Raw genomic sequence first — 17,417 nt, 5'->3', positions numbered from 1 at the left:
CAATTTACTCGTTTTTTCTTTAAATATGTTCAATAAAAATGTGATTATATTCCTTTACATTTTTTTTAAATTATTTTTTATCATTGGTCGTTAAATTACTTTTAAATAATTTATTTTAAGATCGAATTTAATTCTCATAAAATTTTCGAGATATTTTCTTATGAAGCTTTGTTACTGATACCAACCTCGTGTTTAGGTAGACAACCCGACAAATACACATAGACAAGAATTAACTTATCGACAATCCTAAGAGCACTATAAGAATCGGTATTGAACGTCCCTTATGTAATGGTATATTTAAAGTGTTTTTTTGAAAAATAAAAAATTAAAAAAAATAAATATATTTTTTAATATGTATTTATCCCCTAAAATCACTTAATAAACTATACTATATTATTATATTAATTTTTTTTAATGTAATAATATTATTATTTTTTAATATTTTTTTAAGTGGTTCCAACTTATTAATATGTTAGTGTCGGATAAGACAAAAAAAAAATTAATTCTAAATATTTATTGAACTCAAAATAACAAATTTAAATATTATTCCGACACTAAAAATTAGGGATTTATTACGCAAAACATTGAAATGTTAAAAACGGCTATTATGCTTTTAATTTTAAAAACTTTTTAGAGAAAATTAAAAAATCAAACTTGTAATTTAACCCTCTTTTACACTAATCGAGGGTGTTCGGCCTCAAATTTAGAGTCGAACATCCATCCATTTGAGTCTATCGGGGCATTGGCCCTCCCGTGTCAATATCATATCATTTACGAATACCGTACCGAATAGTGGGTGCACAATACAACGTCCAACACGCGAGCTAGGGTGTAATACCGGCACACCCATGCTGCACGATATTGTCCTTGAAAAACTCATTTCAAAATAAGTCGTCCGAGACACTCGTCTCAGAACACTCGCCTTCACTGACATAAGATGGTGGAGATCTCACATCATGCCTCCTCTTTCTATAGTACATCTTGAGAATAGTGTGTTTTAGAGAGAAACAACTAATATTTTGTTTCAAAAATACCATTGAATTTTTTAAAAAATCGTTAAAAATAGTATTAACACATTTAATATTTATAAATAAATAAAAATGGTGTCAATTTTAATATTATTTTTAAAAATTTATTAGTATTTTAAAAAAAATTTAAAAGTGTTTTTAAAATTTTAAAAATATAAAATATTAATAATACTTTTTAAAATTTATGAGTATTTTTTAACTATTTTTTTAGTTAAAAAATATTTTTTTGTGTATTTAAAATATTTTAAAAGTCTAAAGGTATTATTAAAAAATTTATTTAATTTTTTTATACCGAAAAATATTTTTATTAATTTAGCTTAAGACATACGTAGACAATAAACATACACAAGCACTCCTTCGCTGTGATCTCATATGACAGCCTTTCTCCTCAAGCTCTAGCATTTAGGGCAGACAATAGAGAAATGGCTGAAGATGCTGATTTCGAAGCGAAAGCCGGTGATTTGCTGTGTCAATTCGAACGAATTTTAGAGTCAGATCTTCTTATGTAAGTATATAATCTTATAAGAAGTAAGATTCTCCTTTGTTCGAGTTTGATTTTCCCGGAAATTTATGTAGTTTATAGTCTCAATTTGACGGAAAAAACCCTCTGCTAGATTCCATATACTGATGGTTAATTGATGCTTTTTCTTGCTACTTATGATTGTATTGGTTTGAAGATCATCGTAGCGGAATGAACGATTAATGTACAGTTACAGTTCTAGTTTTGAGGAAGCTTCATTTTGATACGTACCTGATTTGGTTGCTCAATCAAATTTGTCTGATTATGGGGACGGCATTTCTATGAAGATTTGTCTGATTGTTGAGGGTTGTTGGGAGGGAGTCCCCACTAGCTAATTCCGAATTTAGGGCATGATCATGAGTTTATAGGTAAGGAATACATCTCCATTGGTATGAGGCCTTTTGGGAAAACCCAAAGCAAAGTCATGAGAGCTTATGCTCAAAGTGGACAATATCATACCATTGTAGAGAGTCGTGATTCCTAACATGGTACCAGAGTCATGCGCTTAACTTAGCCATGTTAATAGAATCCTCAAATGTCGAACAAAGAAGTTGAGAGTCTCGAAAGTGTAGTCAAAAGTGACTCAAGTGTCGAACAAATGGTGTACTTTGTTCAAGGACTCCAAAGAAGGAGTTGAGCCTCGATTAAGGGAGACTGTTCGAGGGCTCCATAGGCCTCAGGGGAGGCTCTATGGTGTACTTTGTTCGAGGAGAGGATTGTTGATGATTGTTGGGAGGGAGTCCCACACTGGCTAATTTAGGGAATAATCATGGTAAGGAATATAATCTTCATTGATATGAGACTTTTTGGGAAAATTCAAAGCAAAGCCACGAGAGCATATGCTCAAAATGGACAATATCATACCATTATGGAGAGTCGTGATTCCTAGTGTTTTTTGTGTAGACATATTTGGTTGGTTGGTTGCTTGACTGTTTTTCTGTCCTACGGTTGCATCAATCCAGCGATGAGATTGGATTTATACATCCATCCCAGTTTTCCAAACTGAAGGAAGAGGCAGGCAGCTCCAAAAGTGCTACGTCTGAAATTATGGGGTACGATAGTTCAGATTTCTTGCTTCAAGATCATAAGTTGGGCGTATCAACAGAGATTCTTCATCCTTTGTACATAGCAGCTAGAAACACATTTATGGCTGCTACTAGGAAATATAGGAGCTTTTGCAACCAAGATGATCAAACTGTGGCTGGAAACCATTTATCTGAATTGTCAAATTCATTTAACATTGTTGAAAGTGAGGTCATGAAGCATAGCAGGGCTCTTTTATTGCTGAGCTGCGATTTTGGCACTGCTTGGAATTCCAGGTTTCTGCTTGTTCCTTGTTTGATATAGCTTTTCCCATTATTGGAGTTACGACCATTTTTTTTATAATCTGTTATCTATCATCATGTCTTGCTTCTCTATTTACAATTTCAGCTCTAAATTTGAAAGTATCAATTCATCTACTAGTTTGTTACAAGAATTTCACTTGAGGAGCAAAAGACTGTATTTCCTGGCCTGTATCAGTTAAAATATTCGTTGTTTGTTAAATGAAAGGGCCATGAGTTATTTTATAATAGTACAATAAACATCAAATTTGTATTGATAACAATGGTTTTTCCAAGATTAACCATAGAACCTGGTCTCATTTGGATTACTCATAAGTTTTATTATTGACTTGCTATCTCATGGTGTGGAATTTAGGAATTATCACTTCTGATTGTACCATGTGTGTATCGGACAGGAAATTCATATTATCAAAGAAACAACATCTCTCAATGTATTTGGATGAACTTCTCTTGTCAAAGCTCGTACTTTCATATTTCCCCAAGAGTGAACAAGCGTGGTGCCATAGGTAAGGATTAACTAGTTGGTGCAAGTTTGTTCATACTGATATAATACTGTTTGAGGATAGGTTATTATTACTCTCCAGATGCTTTAATGGAGGCTAGTATCATTAGCGAGATTACAACCCAATTCTTTCTTTATGGATGCATTTCTAAAATATAGGCTTCTATTATTTTTCCACGATAAATACTCTTTATTCCCCAAAGTAGCTGCTGCATTTGGTATATTGTAGGGGTTTTGTTTTGTCAAGAAGTTTTTATGCTCGTATTACTTAACGTGTAGAAAAATGAGGGAATATTGTTGCAAGCTTATGTAGGGAATTTGTTATTTTGTATATTACTTTCCACAACCTAATGAAAAATGAGTTCCATAAATTTTATGTAAAAATTAAGCACGTCAGTTCTTGGCAGGCGGTGGGTGATCAAGCTGCTTGTTCAAAAGGGCTATACTGTTGAGGAAATTTTGAAGAAAGAATCTGAGCTAGTGGAAAGAATAGCTGAGGTTCAAGGACCTGCATATTATTAAAATTTGGAAGCTCACTATAACTTTCCATGCATATTGCATATTGCTGTTTCTCCGAAGGGTTATTCATAGACTTCATGATGGCCTCCAATTTAAGACTTGAGTGACATATGTTTTTTCTTCTTCTAACTTCTAATTTTAAACAAGCATAGAAGTGAACTGCAAGGATTGTAAATGATCCCACTCTACATAGGATACTAAAAACTCAACTATCACCCTAGAACTCACAAATAGATTAGGATGGATTTTTACCTTGTACCTGTCGATACCCGTTTGATAATATGGAGAAGCAAAGTTTAATTAGGAACAGCCGCCCATGGGGGATGAATACCTGAGATAAATTGAGCTTAGATATTTGCTAATGTACATTAATATAGGGATGCTCACAGGTCGGGTGGGATGGGGATGACTTCCCTATCCTTGTCCGTCTCCCATTGGATTCTCAATCCTTGCAACAATACTCCATTCAATCTTGCAGGGAAACTATTTCCCATTTGTTTATTTTCAGTTCAATTACATGGATTATATATCAAATAGAAACAAAATAATATTATATATCAAATTATCTAATTATTCGCCTATCTTGTTCAATGTTTGTGCCAAATTTGTTGAAGAGCAACAAGGACTCATTCCTACTTATTCATCCGCTGCTCCTTTGCTCAAAAGTTTTGGGCTTTCTTGCATGCCTACTTCCGTCTTTAATATCATTTCAAGTGTTCTCCTTGGGTATCCCTTCAAAGACCAGAAACAAATTATTTAGCTGAACATTGTGAAGGCCTTCTTTTGGTTAGAGAGGAATCATTGGATCTTCAATCACCAAATCTGCGTTGGAATCTTGTCAAAGGCAGTTACAAGTTATGCTGCCTTCTACCATTTCCTATCCTCAATCGGCCTTTATGTTAGGGAGATGAATTGTTGACCCTATTCATATAGGTAGCTAATAAATTGGTTGATGAATGGAGGAAATAGAAGAAAAGTTTATCTTCAAGCATGATCTTGAGAAGAATTTTAAAAGGTTGATTGGGATGTTCTTGATGAAATTTTGTCTAATAAAGGCTTTGGTGAAAAAACACAAGATCCGGAGCTGCTTTCTTGATTTTCCACTAGATTGTATTTATTTTGAACTCTTGGTAGATGCTGCAAACTTGATTTAAGTAATTGATTGTAACTGGACTCTTGTTAATTTCCTTCCTGTTACAGTAAGAACTTTGTCTCATCTAAGTTACTTTCATTTTGGTGTAGATGTCCAAAATGAATTACCGTGCATGGAACCATCGGTGCTGGTTAGTTTCTTACATGTCAAGGGAACAGGTGGGGTTTTCTTCTTTTTTCTTGTTTGATATCTCTGAGTCTGAGGCACACAATTTATTACAAAGTTTCTTATCTGTCAAGGGAACATGTACTTTATACATGAGTCGAGCTGCTCCCTTGGCTGCAAATGATTTAATTGACTCCTTCAAAATTGGAAAATGAGTATTTATTTGTCTGAATTCTCAAGTCTTCACAAGTTTATTATTGTAATGCAACGTGCACCTTTTGTAATAATTTCCAGATTTTGTTTCGAAAAAATGTTTTTCTGGGCTCCATTTGCATTGTTCTTATTGGACACTCCAAAAACATCTATCTTCAGGTGTTGAATGAAGTAAAGAAAACCAGAAAATGGGCAGCATTGCATGTTGCTGACAATTGTTGCTTCCACTATCGTAGAGTGAGCTTTGTAAATTGCTTAGTGATCATACAATACTCAAATTATTTTGAAATGACGGTAAAGTTCTGATCCTTGAGCTTTTTTCCCTCCTTCCAGCGGCTCATGCTCAAAATTTTAGAGGATACAACATGCACAGAAATAAGTTCTGGTCTCAGCGTTGACATTTATCAAATGTGGAAGGTAAATTTTGTTTATCCATGTCTTTTTAGTAATCGCAAAATCGAACTTTCAGTTCGACAATGTTTTTCTCTACATGCAATAACATTTTTTTAATGGATCATGTAATGCCTTTTTGAAAGTTTACTATAATAACTGGAATTGAATCCTTTACGTTTTCTTGAGTATAAATTTAATGCTGTTAAATGTCAACATTTTCTTGTATCTATGCTTTTGATTCTTACATTTCTCCTGCACTAACTTTTTCATTGACTCTAGCACACATGAATCTTTTAATCTATTTTGCCTAACACTCCTGAGTTCTATGTCTATCTTGGAGGAAACTAATGTTTGTGAGAGTTGGATCCTCTGAATGTTCTTGATATTTGCGAGCTTATGGGAGAAGAAAATAAAAAACAATAATAAACTTATAATGAGAAGTGCTCTATAATTTTAGCGTCCATGTTTGATTTGCTATTTAGTTGACTTTATCCATAAAAAATTGGCTCGTTAATATCTTGCTAATTGTTATAATGAAAGGAAGAGCTTGATTGGGATGAAATGCTGATAAAGCGATATGTTGGAAGAGAGGTACATGCTTCTCTCTCTCTCTCTCTCTCTTTTCAATTTTTGGTGGTCAATTGTAGATGAGTGCGTTGGACCCTCTGTCATTGATTTCAGAGATTCAATTGGAGAAGAATGTCTTCCAGACTATGCTGCTAAAGTCTCGATTTACTTTACTTTGTCACTGAATATGTAAAAACTCAAACCAACCGCTAGCAGAATATCTTCTTTTGGCTTTCCCTTTTAAGCTTCCCCTCAGGGTTTTTAAACCGCATCTGCTAGGGAGATGTTCCTACACCCTTATAAAGAATGTTTCGTTCTCCTTTGCAACCAACGTGCGATCTCACAATCCACCCCCTTTCGGAGCCCAGCGTCCTCGTTGGCACTCGTTCTCCTCTCCGATCGATGTGGGATCTCACAAAATATATCATCTTCAGGATAGCTCCCCTTGTCGTGATTTGTAGTAGTATTTGGATCGACCCTCGCAAACTTTTACTTATAGTCTGTTCTTTGGCTACATGGCTAATGAATGGAAGCAAGCATTTTGTTCTGTCTCGTTTGGTTCCTCGTCAAGATAAAAAAAATATTTTTTGCAGTAGTTTGATCCTCTAACGATATCCATCCTGACAGGCTCTATGGATTCACCGTCGATTCCTTTCGGCGTGTTGGATGATACATTTTGTGACCGACCCGAATACTCGTGAGAAAGAGGGGGAAATAAGGAACAATTTCCACTTCTTTCTAGAAAATGAATTAAATCTCGTGAATTCCTGCTCATTTATCCCCAATGACGACTTTGAGGATTTCCAAGCACAAGCAACATATTCTGGTGCATATCTCTTGTGGTTGATCAAGGTGAAACTCAACCATGCTGAATCAACATCTTCATTTACTTTTATTAATCCAGGCTTTTCACCCAAACCCAATAGAACTTGACTGATTCTTCCATTTTTTGATTCTTCAGAATTGTCCAAAGCCAAATATGATCCAACTGGAAGAGAAGCTTAAAGCATGCAATTTGAAGACTCTGCTTTACAAGGTATGCCCAGAAGGAAGGTATCCCCTTTGGAAATCTTTAATGGACTCCATTGAAAACTCTCATTAGTATGTCCGAAAACTCGATCACAACTTCGACTTCATTCCTTTCCCGACGATAGTAAATTCTTGATGCAATGTTAACTTGTGAACTGCTGTGAAATATTGGATTGGTTTCTATTGATATCATAGTAGATAACCAAAGAAGCAAATCCATGTAGACTTTGGCATATGAAGTTTTGAGATGAAAGATATTAGAAATGTTATGCTGCTAACGGTTGGATGAAAGTCCCACGTCGGCTAATTTAAGAAATTGTCATAGAAGTCATGAGAGCTAAGCTCAAAGTGGACAATATCATACCATTGTGGAGAGTCGTGTTCATCTAACACTAACTATGGCTAGGAAATCTCTTAGGGTTTAATCTTATTTGGTTCATTCTTTCAACCCTTATATTTACTTCATTTTATAGGTTCAACTCTCTCACCTTTAAATATTGTAATAAACTTTTGAAAAAACATAATCAAAATAAATTTGGGGCTTTCACTTGACGTAATTTCAAACTTTTCTATATAAATAATAAAAATAAAATTTCTTTAAGTTTGATCGGTATATATTTTAACCAACTGAAATAAATAAATTAAAACTTCATTTTGTGAATTTTCAAATTCAGGAATATTTTATTAGCTCCTATTAAAATAAAATAAAAAATAATAAAAAATTATTCCTTTTTGCGATAATTTCTTATCTTTAGGCAACATCTCGACACTGCAATAATAAGCATCACGCATATGGAAGATAGATATTTTTAAGCTCGAGTTCATAAAGACTCACTTGTCTTCATACCCGCCGCCTGGACATCTCTATATTTTTGTACATTCTATTGTAAATAAATTTCACTCTACGTTCGACGATTTTTTCATGAAGCATCTCGATGCAGCATTCCTTTTTGCGATAATTTCTTCTCTGAAGGCAACATCTAGTCGCTCCAATAATAAGCATCACACCTATGAACGATAGATATTTTTAAGCTTGTTGAGTTCATAGAGATCGTAACAGGGTCATACCCGCCCCCGGGACATCTCTATATCTTTTTTACATTCTATTGTAAATAAATTGTTGGGGGTATTCCATAACACACGGGTAACACTTAGATGGAAAAGCAACCAGAGGAAGGCTGAACAGTCTCCATTTGGTAATTATGGTAGAGAATCAATCAAACTTGTGCAATAATTCTTTTAAAAATGTGACATCAAGAAGAATTCAGGACATTATTATAAAGTATCATTGCTATCTTTAGTAAATACATATATATAAAAGCTGTAATATAAGCTAAAAAAATGATAAAAAGCTGTAATTTCACATTGATTCATTAAAAAGCTAGAGAGAATGGCTCACAACACTTTACAAGATTGATTTCTTCAAGGTAAACATGTTCTCTAATGCATAATCCCTTCACTTAAATGGAGCAGAGAACAGAAAGCCCTATCAGATACTAACTTCACCAAATTTTCGAACACAGGTTTATCCATATGATACTGATCACTTGATTGACGATTATGTTCGGGGCGTAAACAGAAATAAAAGGATGCAGATCATTCTTACTTGTGCAAGATACTCTTCTTTGGAAGCTTTGATTTCTTTTGAGTGTGGTTCTGTCATTAAATTAGTAGAGAGTTAAAGCATTGAACACTAAAAAAAACAAGAAATAAAGGTGCAAAAGAACACCCCTATGGATCGTAACTTTACCTTGTATCTTCCCAGGGCTTCGTAGTCTGTCCTCTCCTTCCAATTGCTCTTTCTTAGTTTTATCGGCCTATTTCCGACGTACTTGCCTGCGATGAAGAAGGGTCTAAGCATATAAATTTTTAAATAGAATAGACGTCAAAAGAAGAGGCTTTGAGGATTTAACAATGGGAGATTAAATGATTTCAGAGTTTTTCTAGAAAATATAAGGGAGATATTGAAGCAGGTCGAACTCCCGATTTTCTTTCCAAACTCTAGCCACTGCACACCCTAGATGATACCTAAGCTTGAGCACTCGGCCACGAGATTAATCCATGCTAGTTCATATAGATCGATGTCGTTCATAATTCATAGGGAAAATTCCTCCAGGGAAGGTATAAGAGAAATTTGGAGTCTATCTAACAATGTATTGTGTTTTTTTAGAAAGTAATTCCTTGACCAAATTGTGAATACAAAAAAACAATTTTCTTTCAAAACCTAAAACTTAAAATTTGTCTACAAAATATTTCTGAGATATAAAGAAAAAAAAAAAATCAAAATCTTTTGAACAACAATGTTGTATAACAACCTAAATTGAACTTGTCAAGCTATATCACCTCATCGCTGAGGAAGGGCTACTTTCTTATCAACAATGTTATGAAAGCAAAGTTTCTCAGAAAAAAGAAAAGAAAAAAGGAACGGATTCAGATATACGCAAGACGCGTCGTGAGATTTGAACAAGAAGCACAAGTCCAACAGAGAGATGAAAGAACTACAGGATCCATATAGAACTAAAATCAGAGTAATTACCATTCATTTCTTTGAGTGCTCCAGCAAGGTCAGTAGGATTGGAGAAACTAACAAATCCATAGCCCTTGGTTTTACCAGTTCGCTTATCTCTAACAACCTAAAACCAATTATATGCATGTTATGTTAATCAGTTGGTAAAAAGAAAATATTCCACAGAGAAAAATGTAATCCCCAAATATAAACCATAAATAAAATATTGAAATATTTTGGGTCACTCTACAAAGTCATCGGCTAGTATGTTTTCCAAGAGAAGGATCGAAATTGTTTTGATGCATCAAATGGTAGATCGATCCCAAAAAATTATGACATGGGGTAAACATTAGGTCAATTTGCAGAGTAACTAGTATATTGGACAACTAAATGTAATAGAGTCGAGCAGTTGTCCCCATGAAATCGGTAGAATGGCTCCAACATGTTCACACATAAAATTATGGTATTGGAGCCCTTTAAAACAATTGGGCAATGCCCTAGAAATGGATTGTTCTTCAAAAACTGCAAATGTTCGTGAGAAATAAATTATGAATTCAACCCGTGATATTATAACCAACACAATAGCATAAAATCAAGCAACTCTTCCATGACAGGACCCACCCAATATCATATATGGAATGGGAAAGAAGATAACCATATTTCATGGTATGACTCTACAATGACCACAAGCCACGTGTATATGCACCGACTGACATGGGGAAATCACAGGGCCCATCATTATAACAGCTCTTATCTTCAAGATTCATAAATGAATGTTAAAAGAATAGTATTTCAAAACGATAGTTTCCATAGTCTACATGCCCCTTGGTCAAAAAATTGCATGGATAGTATTGTGCCAATTTCAAGTAACGTTCCTCGTACCGCATCAGAAGCAATAAGATGGTCAAACTACCAAGAAAAAAAAAAGACCCACTTTTAATAGCTCGAGGGCTAACCTGTATCTGACAAGCTTAAATGACTCAACCATGTTACAACTCAAGCTAGTCCATGAACCCGGTAATTTCTAAGGGATAAAAGCTTCATACAGAGGTTCCAGCTGCACAAGTCCCAATCAGATGATCATGTCCTCCTTAAGTAAAATTCTTGATCCTCACAATAATATCTAAGAAACATGAAAAATAGGTTTGAATCCTATTTTACTTCTGCAACTTGTATACTTAATTCATTTTGGTCTTTCAAATATTCTACTTAGTCCTTCAAATTTGCATAAGAAAACCATATCTTTATGTCTTTATTAGTCGAGTAAACATCCGTATAAATAAGTTTTTGAAGCCATAGATAGCAGGTCAACTTATCGGACTGATTTTTTGTATGCCCTTTTGTATTCTTCCATTACTCTCTGTGAAAGCTCATCATCATAATAATGAAAACATTAATAATAAATAGCAGGTTAGAAAATCCAAAATGATTACAAACATAGAAGAAGAAGCAAAAACAGCCACGACTAAATTAGTTTATTATCAACAGTTTAAGGGGTGAAAAAAGAACATTTGAAAGCTTAAGCTAAACCAAATATTTAAAAATTTAAGAACCAAAACAAAACAAATATAAAAGTTTCTTTTTCTTTTACTAGAAAAGGATTAAAACGTAAAAACTACAAAAAAAAAAAACAAAAAAAACAAAAAAAAAAAACAAGGAGATTCAAGGAATAGAAACCCATGGACATATCAGAAACCTCAAATGCTTTCATAATCATAACCACATGCAAATGTATATACATAGGTATCTGATGCATTACCACCTTTTAAACAAATCAAAGCACTTCAAGGAAACTACTCATTGCGCAGAATGCCAAAAAAAAGTGAAAATAAAAGGTGAATTACGTAGAATGTTGGAAAAAAATAAACTTACTCTAGCCATGTTAAAGGAAGGAAATCGTGAGAATGCTTTAGAGAGCACGTCATCATTCACTTCATTACCAAGATCACCACAAAATAGACGGTAATCATCTGCAAACAACAATGGACATTTATCCAAAGTAAGAAATACTTCTAGCTGAGGAAGATAAAAGTTAAAACTACATCCCAATCTAAAAATTTAAGAGTGTACACCAAGGCCCACAACCTCCAAATATTCATGATTAGAAAGAGGATAACGAAAGTCCAAAAAAAGCGAAGGGGAAGGATGGGAGGAGATCAACGCCAAGGCGATTGAATGCAACCTCTTCTCAAACAAGTGACACAATTGTGGGAACAACTCACAAAGAGGCTTGCCACCAACCCAACTTATCCTCCCTAAAATAAGTATCAGACCCATTCTCAACAAAACACTTAATGAACTAGAAAAGCTAAGGGAAGCCTTCAGCCACAATGGTCCAAATATTTTTGCCAAAACCTTTTAATCCATTGCTTAGTGCTCACTCAAAAATGTGTGGTCCATACCTACTCATAATGATTTTTAGATTCCCTAGAAAATTGGCACAAGTCTTATTAAATAATCTCAAAGTATCAATGCCTAAACTCTAAACCACCATCAACTTCAAAACAATCTCCCATCTTACCACATGTGAACCCTCACACTTATCAACTCCATCCCGTAGAAAGTTCCTCATAAGGCTCTATGCTTCTACTCACAGAAATTGAGATTTTGAACTGAGAGGGGAAATATATAGGAATCTTACTCAACACAGACTGAATCAAGGGAAGTCTCCCTTGCTTAAAGAAAGAAAAACCTTTCTTTTTTCCAAGAAAAGAACCCTTTTTGGATTTACTCCACCACAGGGTTCCAGAACCACTCTTTGGACTACCACCTTAGGGGAAGACCCAAATACATGCAAGGGAAGGGAGTTGACTAACCTCACAACCCACCGAAGATGCCCAAGAATCCACTTTAGATGGATCATAATTAAGTCAATGATAGTACTATTCCCTCTATTTATCTTAAGGCCTGAAACAGCATCAAAGAGGACAAAAATCCATCATGATTATTAAAGGAACTCTCCTTCCCTGAGCATAAAAGAGGATGCAATTAGCAAACTAAAGGTGCGAGAGAAGGTGTAACAGCCCAAGCCCATCGCTAACAGATATTGTCCTCTTTGGACTTTTCCTTTCGGGCTTCCCTTCAAGGTTTTTAAAACGCATCTGCTAGGGAGAGGTTTCCACACCCTTATAAAGGATGTTTCGTTCTCCTCCCCAACCGATGTGGGATCTCGCAATCCACCCCCTTCGAGGCCCAGCGAGGACGCTGGCACTCGTTCCCTTCTCTAATCGATGTGGTACCCCCCACCCCAATCCACCCCCTTCGGGGCCCAGCGTCCTTGCTGGCACACCGCCTCGTGTCCACCCCCCTTCAGGGCTCAACCTCCTTGCTAGCACATCGCCCGGTGTTTGGCTCTAATACCATTTGTGACGGCCCAAGCCCACCGCTAATAGATATTGTCCTCTTTGGGCTTTCCCTTTTGGGCTTCCCCTCGAGGTTTTTAAAATGCGTCTGCTAGGGAGAGGTTTCCACACCCTTATAAAGGATGTTTTGTTCTCCTCCTCAACCGATGTGAGATCTCACAAATGGAGCCTCTCAAAACACACCCTAAAACGCTCCACTAAATCCTTCTCAACACTATTAAAGACCAACTTTCTCAAAAAATTTACTATCAGAATGAACAATAAGGGATGGAGAAGATATCCTCTTTTCAAGCCTCTAGCTACAAAAATCTTGTGAATCAGCCTCCCATTGTAGAAATTGAGAAATCAATCGATCTTAAACAACTCCAATCCAATCTCTCCATTTCCATTTGAACCTTTTTTTCTCTAGGGACTTCGTCTGGAAATTCCTAACAACTTGATTGTAGGCTTTCTCAAAATCAATATTGAATATGAGACCTTCTACGACAACCATCATCAACTAGTCTCTCTAACCTTGTATGTCGCTCACGCTTCAAATCAATGTCTTCAAATTCTTGTTTGAATAGAGCAACACCAAATCAATTCATTCATTTATTTGATACAACACATAGGCCTACTAAAACTTTGCACCAAAGATAAAAATTCATAACTTTTATGATGTTTTATCCATCAACTGTATTGGGGATAGGATTTACACTTCGCTTGTTTCTACAATAAATCCATTCATGACCATTTTCTCCATTAAGAAATGTGCTTTTTATCTAGATGGAACATTATATCTAGCTCACACACATGCCCAAAATGACAGTCCATGGTTTCCACCAAAAAGCAAATGATTTCCAAAATTCCCAGTTCGTTTTCATCACCAATGCTTGACAAAAGGAACCTATTATAACAAAGGAGGCATTTCTAAACAATTTCACCCTCAAGAGCTCGACATTCTTCGAGAGTAAGATGTCCATAATAATGAGCAAGGCGGGTTTTTGGCCATGCTTGTTCACCATGAGAATGAATCTAATCCCCATTTTTCTTTTCACCGACTCAATCAATGCATTTCATTTGAAACCTCTACCCCCTTTCTGCTCACACAATTCTTAAGTGGCTGTTCCTCATCATCTCAGGTAGACAATGCACGCCAAGTTGATATCAAACATCAAAATCAATTATAAGTAACTATTCCTAAATCAATTATATGTAACTATTCCTAAGAGAAAAAAAAAAAATTAAGAAAAAACAATGCACGCCAAAACAAGCCAGTAATTGCAAATACATGAAATCAAATAAAGTAGACAATCCATACTTTCAGGCCACTCAGTAAGTGTTGGGTCCTCCCAAGATTGACCAGCAGCTTTGCGAGGAATAGCTTTCTTTTTTGTTTCTGCTTTATGCTCGATCTCACTACTTGCAAGCGCAGCTTTAACACTCTCAAGAGCTTCCGGAGTTATCGTTTGGGCATCCCTTTGAAATAGTTGTTGGGCCTGTTTATTCAAAGGAAAATGATAAAATTACACCATAAATTCATCTAAACAAATCCCTGTCCATCCGAATAACATTTTCCCGCAAACCCTATTCACAAAACAACAAAACCCCAATCCCGCAGCACGAATTCCAATCGCATGCAGATTTTGCTTACCTGCTGGTACTGAGGGAGATTGTAAGCTGCCGGAGCGGGAGCAGGAGTCGGATATACGGAGGCGACGGGAAGTGGAACTGCTGGAGGAGCCGGAGCAGCGACATAGGGAGTGGGATACTGGGGAGCAGGGGCGGCTGGAGCAGACTGCTGGAGATGGAAAGGTAAAGGAAAGTAAGAACCATTTGAATACGTAAATTGGGCACCTGATGAGGAAGAAGCTGCAGAAGGAGCCGAGAAAGGACCCGCCATGGCCAAAGAGCTGTTAGAACTCAAAATTAGCTTCGAAATTAGGGCTCAGAACGTTCCGATTTTCAGGGTGCCGATCATCAGCCTTCACGGTAGCGATATTAATTTTCACCATTATATATATATATATATATATATATTTTAATATTCATTTCAAATAATTTTTTTTATAATTTACAAAATTCATTTACTAAGTAAATAAAAAATAAGTATATAATATATATATATATATATATATATACTTATTTTTATATAATAAGTTCTTTTTGTGTCTTAATATATTTTTATTTTTATTTTTATTTATACATAAAGTTATCTGGGTGGACGGGTATTTAATGGGGTTGAGGATGAGGAATATAATTTTTATTTTCGCGTGAGAAATGTGTCTCCATCCATTCACGGTTATATTTTTTTGTTGCTATGTGTGCAATTCTTATAGTTTAAAATTTTAAAAATAACTTTATCATTGATACCACATTTAAAAAATACACATAAATTTTTTAAAATAAAATAAAAATGCTTGTAGATAATGAATGGAGTATCGATAAAAATAAAAATTATAAATTCTTTTATAAAAATAAAAAAATATTAAATATTATTTTTAAAATTTCATGGGTAATTTTTAAATCTAATATTAATGTATTTTTAAATTTTTAATCTTTTCAGATATTAACTATACATTTTAGAGTCGAGTGGACGTTTTTTAAGGTTTAAAATTTAAGAATATTTTTAAAATAAAATATTACCAATATTCCTAAAAAAAACCATAAAACTATTTTTTAAAATATTTTTGAAGAAAAAAAAAATACGAATATTTTTTTATTAATTTACCCTAAATTTTTAGGGGAGACCTAAAACAAAAGTTTAGAATATAGTATCAATGAATACCCTATACTTTAAATTACCCTTTGGAAACCAACATTGACCAAGTAGAGTATAAAGTTGACGCTTTTACCCCTAAAAAAAATTGTATTTACGTAAATGTCTAATTCCCTTCCATTATTTATTTATTTTTTCAGTAAATTAAATATAATTTTTTTAAATAAATTTATAAAGTTCAATCTTTTACCCCTAAAAAAAACTGTATTTACGAAAATGTCCCTATCCCTTCCACACTTTTTTTCCAGTAAATTAAACATAATTTTTTTAAATAAATTTATTAAGTGGACTCTTTTACCCCTATAAGAAATTGTATTTACGAAAATATTCCCATTCCCCTCCCTACTTTCTTTTTTCAGCAAATTAAACATATATTTTTTTTAAATAAATTTATTAAGTGGACCCTTTTACCCCTAAAAGAAATTGTATTTACGAAAATATTCCCATTCCTCTTCCTTTTTTTTTCAGTAAATTAAACATAATTTTTTTCAAATAAATTTATTAAGTGGACTCTTTTACCCCTAAAAGAAATTGTATTTACGAAAATATTCTCATTCCCCTCCTCACTTTTTTTTTTTCCAGTAAATTAAACATAATTTTTTTAAAATAAATTTATGAAGTTCAGTCTTTTACCCCTTAAAAAAAACTGTATTTACGAAAATGTCCCTATCCCTTCCCCACTTTATTTTTACGAGTCCATTAAATATAATTTTTTTTAAATAAATTTATTAAGTGGACTCTTTTACCCCTAAAAGAAATTGTATTTACGAAAATGTTCCCATTCCCCTCCCCACTTATTTTTTTTCTTCGGTAAATTAAACATAATCTTTTTTAATAAAATTTATAAATGGACTCTTTTACCTCTAAAAGAAATTGTATTTACGAAAATGTCTCCATCTCCTTCCACGGTTGTTTTTTTAATAAATTTATTAAGTTGACTCTTTTACCCTTAAAAAAAATTGTATTTACTAAAATGTTCCTTCACACTTGTTTTTAATTTATAAATGTATAAAGTTAACTCTTTTACCCCTAAAAGAAAATTATATTTACGAAAATGTTCCCTTCTAAACTTGTTTTTAATTTATAAATTTATGAAGTTGACTCTTTTACCCCTAAAAAAAATTGTATTTACAAAAATGTCCCTCTTCCCTTCCACACTTTTTTTTTTCAGTAAATTAAACATAATATTTCTTTTTTTAATAAATTTATAAAGCCGACTCTTTTACCCCTAAAAAAAAATATACTTACGAAAATGTTCCAATTCCCTATTTAGTTGACTCTTTTACCCCTAAAAGAAATTTGTATTTACGAAAATGTCCCCATCCGTCCCACACTTGTTTTTAATTTTTTTTTTTCAGTAAATAAACATATATATTTTTTTAATAAATTTATCTTTCTCCATAATATTTATTTAACTTT

At 34.0% G+C, this 17,417-nt stretch overlaps 2 protein-coding genes and 1 pseudogene across 3 annotated transcripts; 1 reads left to right on the top strand and 2 right to left on the bottom strand.

Moving 5' to 3' along the window:
• The first annotated feature begins 1,364 nt into the window (after nucleotides 1-1,364).
• On the top strand, nucleotides 1,365-7,587 carry LOC111799221 (Protein prenylyltransferase superfamily protein). 2 transcript variants are annotated; one of them, XM_087125385.1, is made up of 11 exons: nucleotides 1,504-1,533; nucleotides 2,511-2,600; nucleotides 2,681-2,867; nucleotides 3,287-3,397; nucleotides 3,801-3,891; nucleotides 5,155-5,223; nucleotides 5,543-5,620; nucleotides 5,717-5,800; nucleotides 6,317-6,367; nucleotides 6,971-7,195; nucleotides 7,305-7,587. In XM_087125385.1, the coding sequence occupies exons 3-11, from the start codon at nucleotides 2,695-2,697 to the stop codon at nucleotides 7,443-7,445; spliced, it is 1,023 nt and encodes a 340-aa protein (XP_086981511.1). In that variant the 5' UTR covers nucleotides 1,504-1,533; nucleotides 2,511-2,600; nucleotides 2,681-2,694; the 3' UTR covers nucleotides 7,446-7,587. The 2 variants fall into 2 exon arrangements, with proteins under 2 accessions (XP_023538443.2, XP_086981511.1); XM_023682675.2 differs by having other exon boundaries at nucleotides 1,365-1,533; nucleotides 2,511-2,867.
• A 1,038-nt stretch (nucleotides 7,588-8,625) lies between these two features.
• Nucleotides 8,626-15,220, bottom strand: LOC111799098 (uncharacterized). The gene is made up of 6 exons (XM_023682498.2): nucleotides 14,874-15,220; nucleotides 14,541-14,718; nucleotides 11,751-11,848; nucleotides 9,909-10,005; nucleotides 9,123-9,208; nucleotides 8,626-9,028 (listed from the first exon to the last, which is right to left on the bottom strand). Exons 1-6 carry the CDS (start codon nucleotides 15,120-15,122, stop codon nucleotides 8,975-8,977), a joined length of 762 nt encoding a protein of 253 aa, XP_023538266.1. The 5' UTR covers nucleotides 15,123-15,220; the 3' UTR covers nucleotides 8,626-8,974.
• Nucleotides 11,855-14,530, bottom strand: LOC147792035 (AP-4 complex subunit sigma pseudogene; annotated as a pseudogene).
• Nucleotides 15,221-17,417: the final 2,197 nt, after the last annotated feature.

The sequence above is a fragment of the Cucurbita pepo genome, chromosome 7 (assembly GCF_057944985.1).
Source record: "Cucurbita pepo subsp. pepo isolate OVF chromosome 7, ASM5794498v1, whole genome shotgun sequence".
NCBI lineage: Eukaryota > Viridiplantae > Streptophyta > Magnoliopsida > Cucurbitales > Cucurbitaceae > Cucurbita > Cucurbita pepo.
Note: the sequence above shows the minus strand (reverse complement) of the source record. Positions and strands in the feature narration are given on the sequence as shown.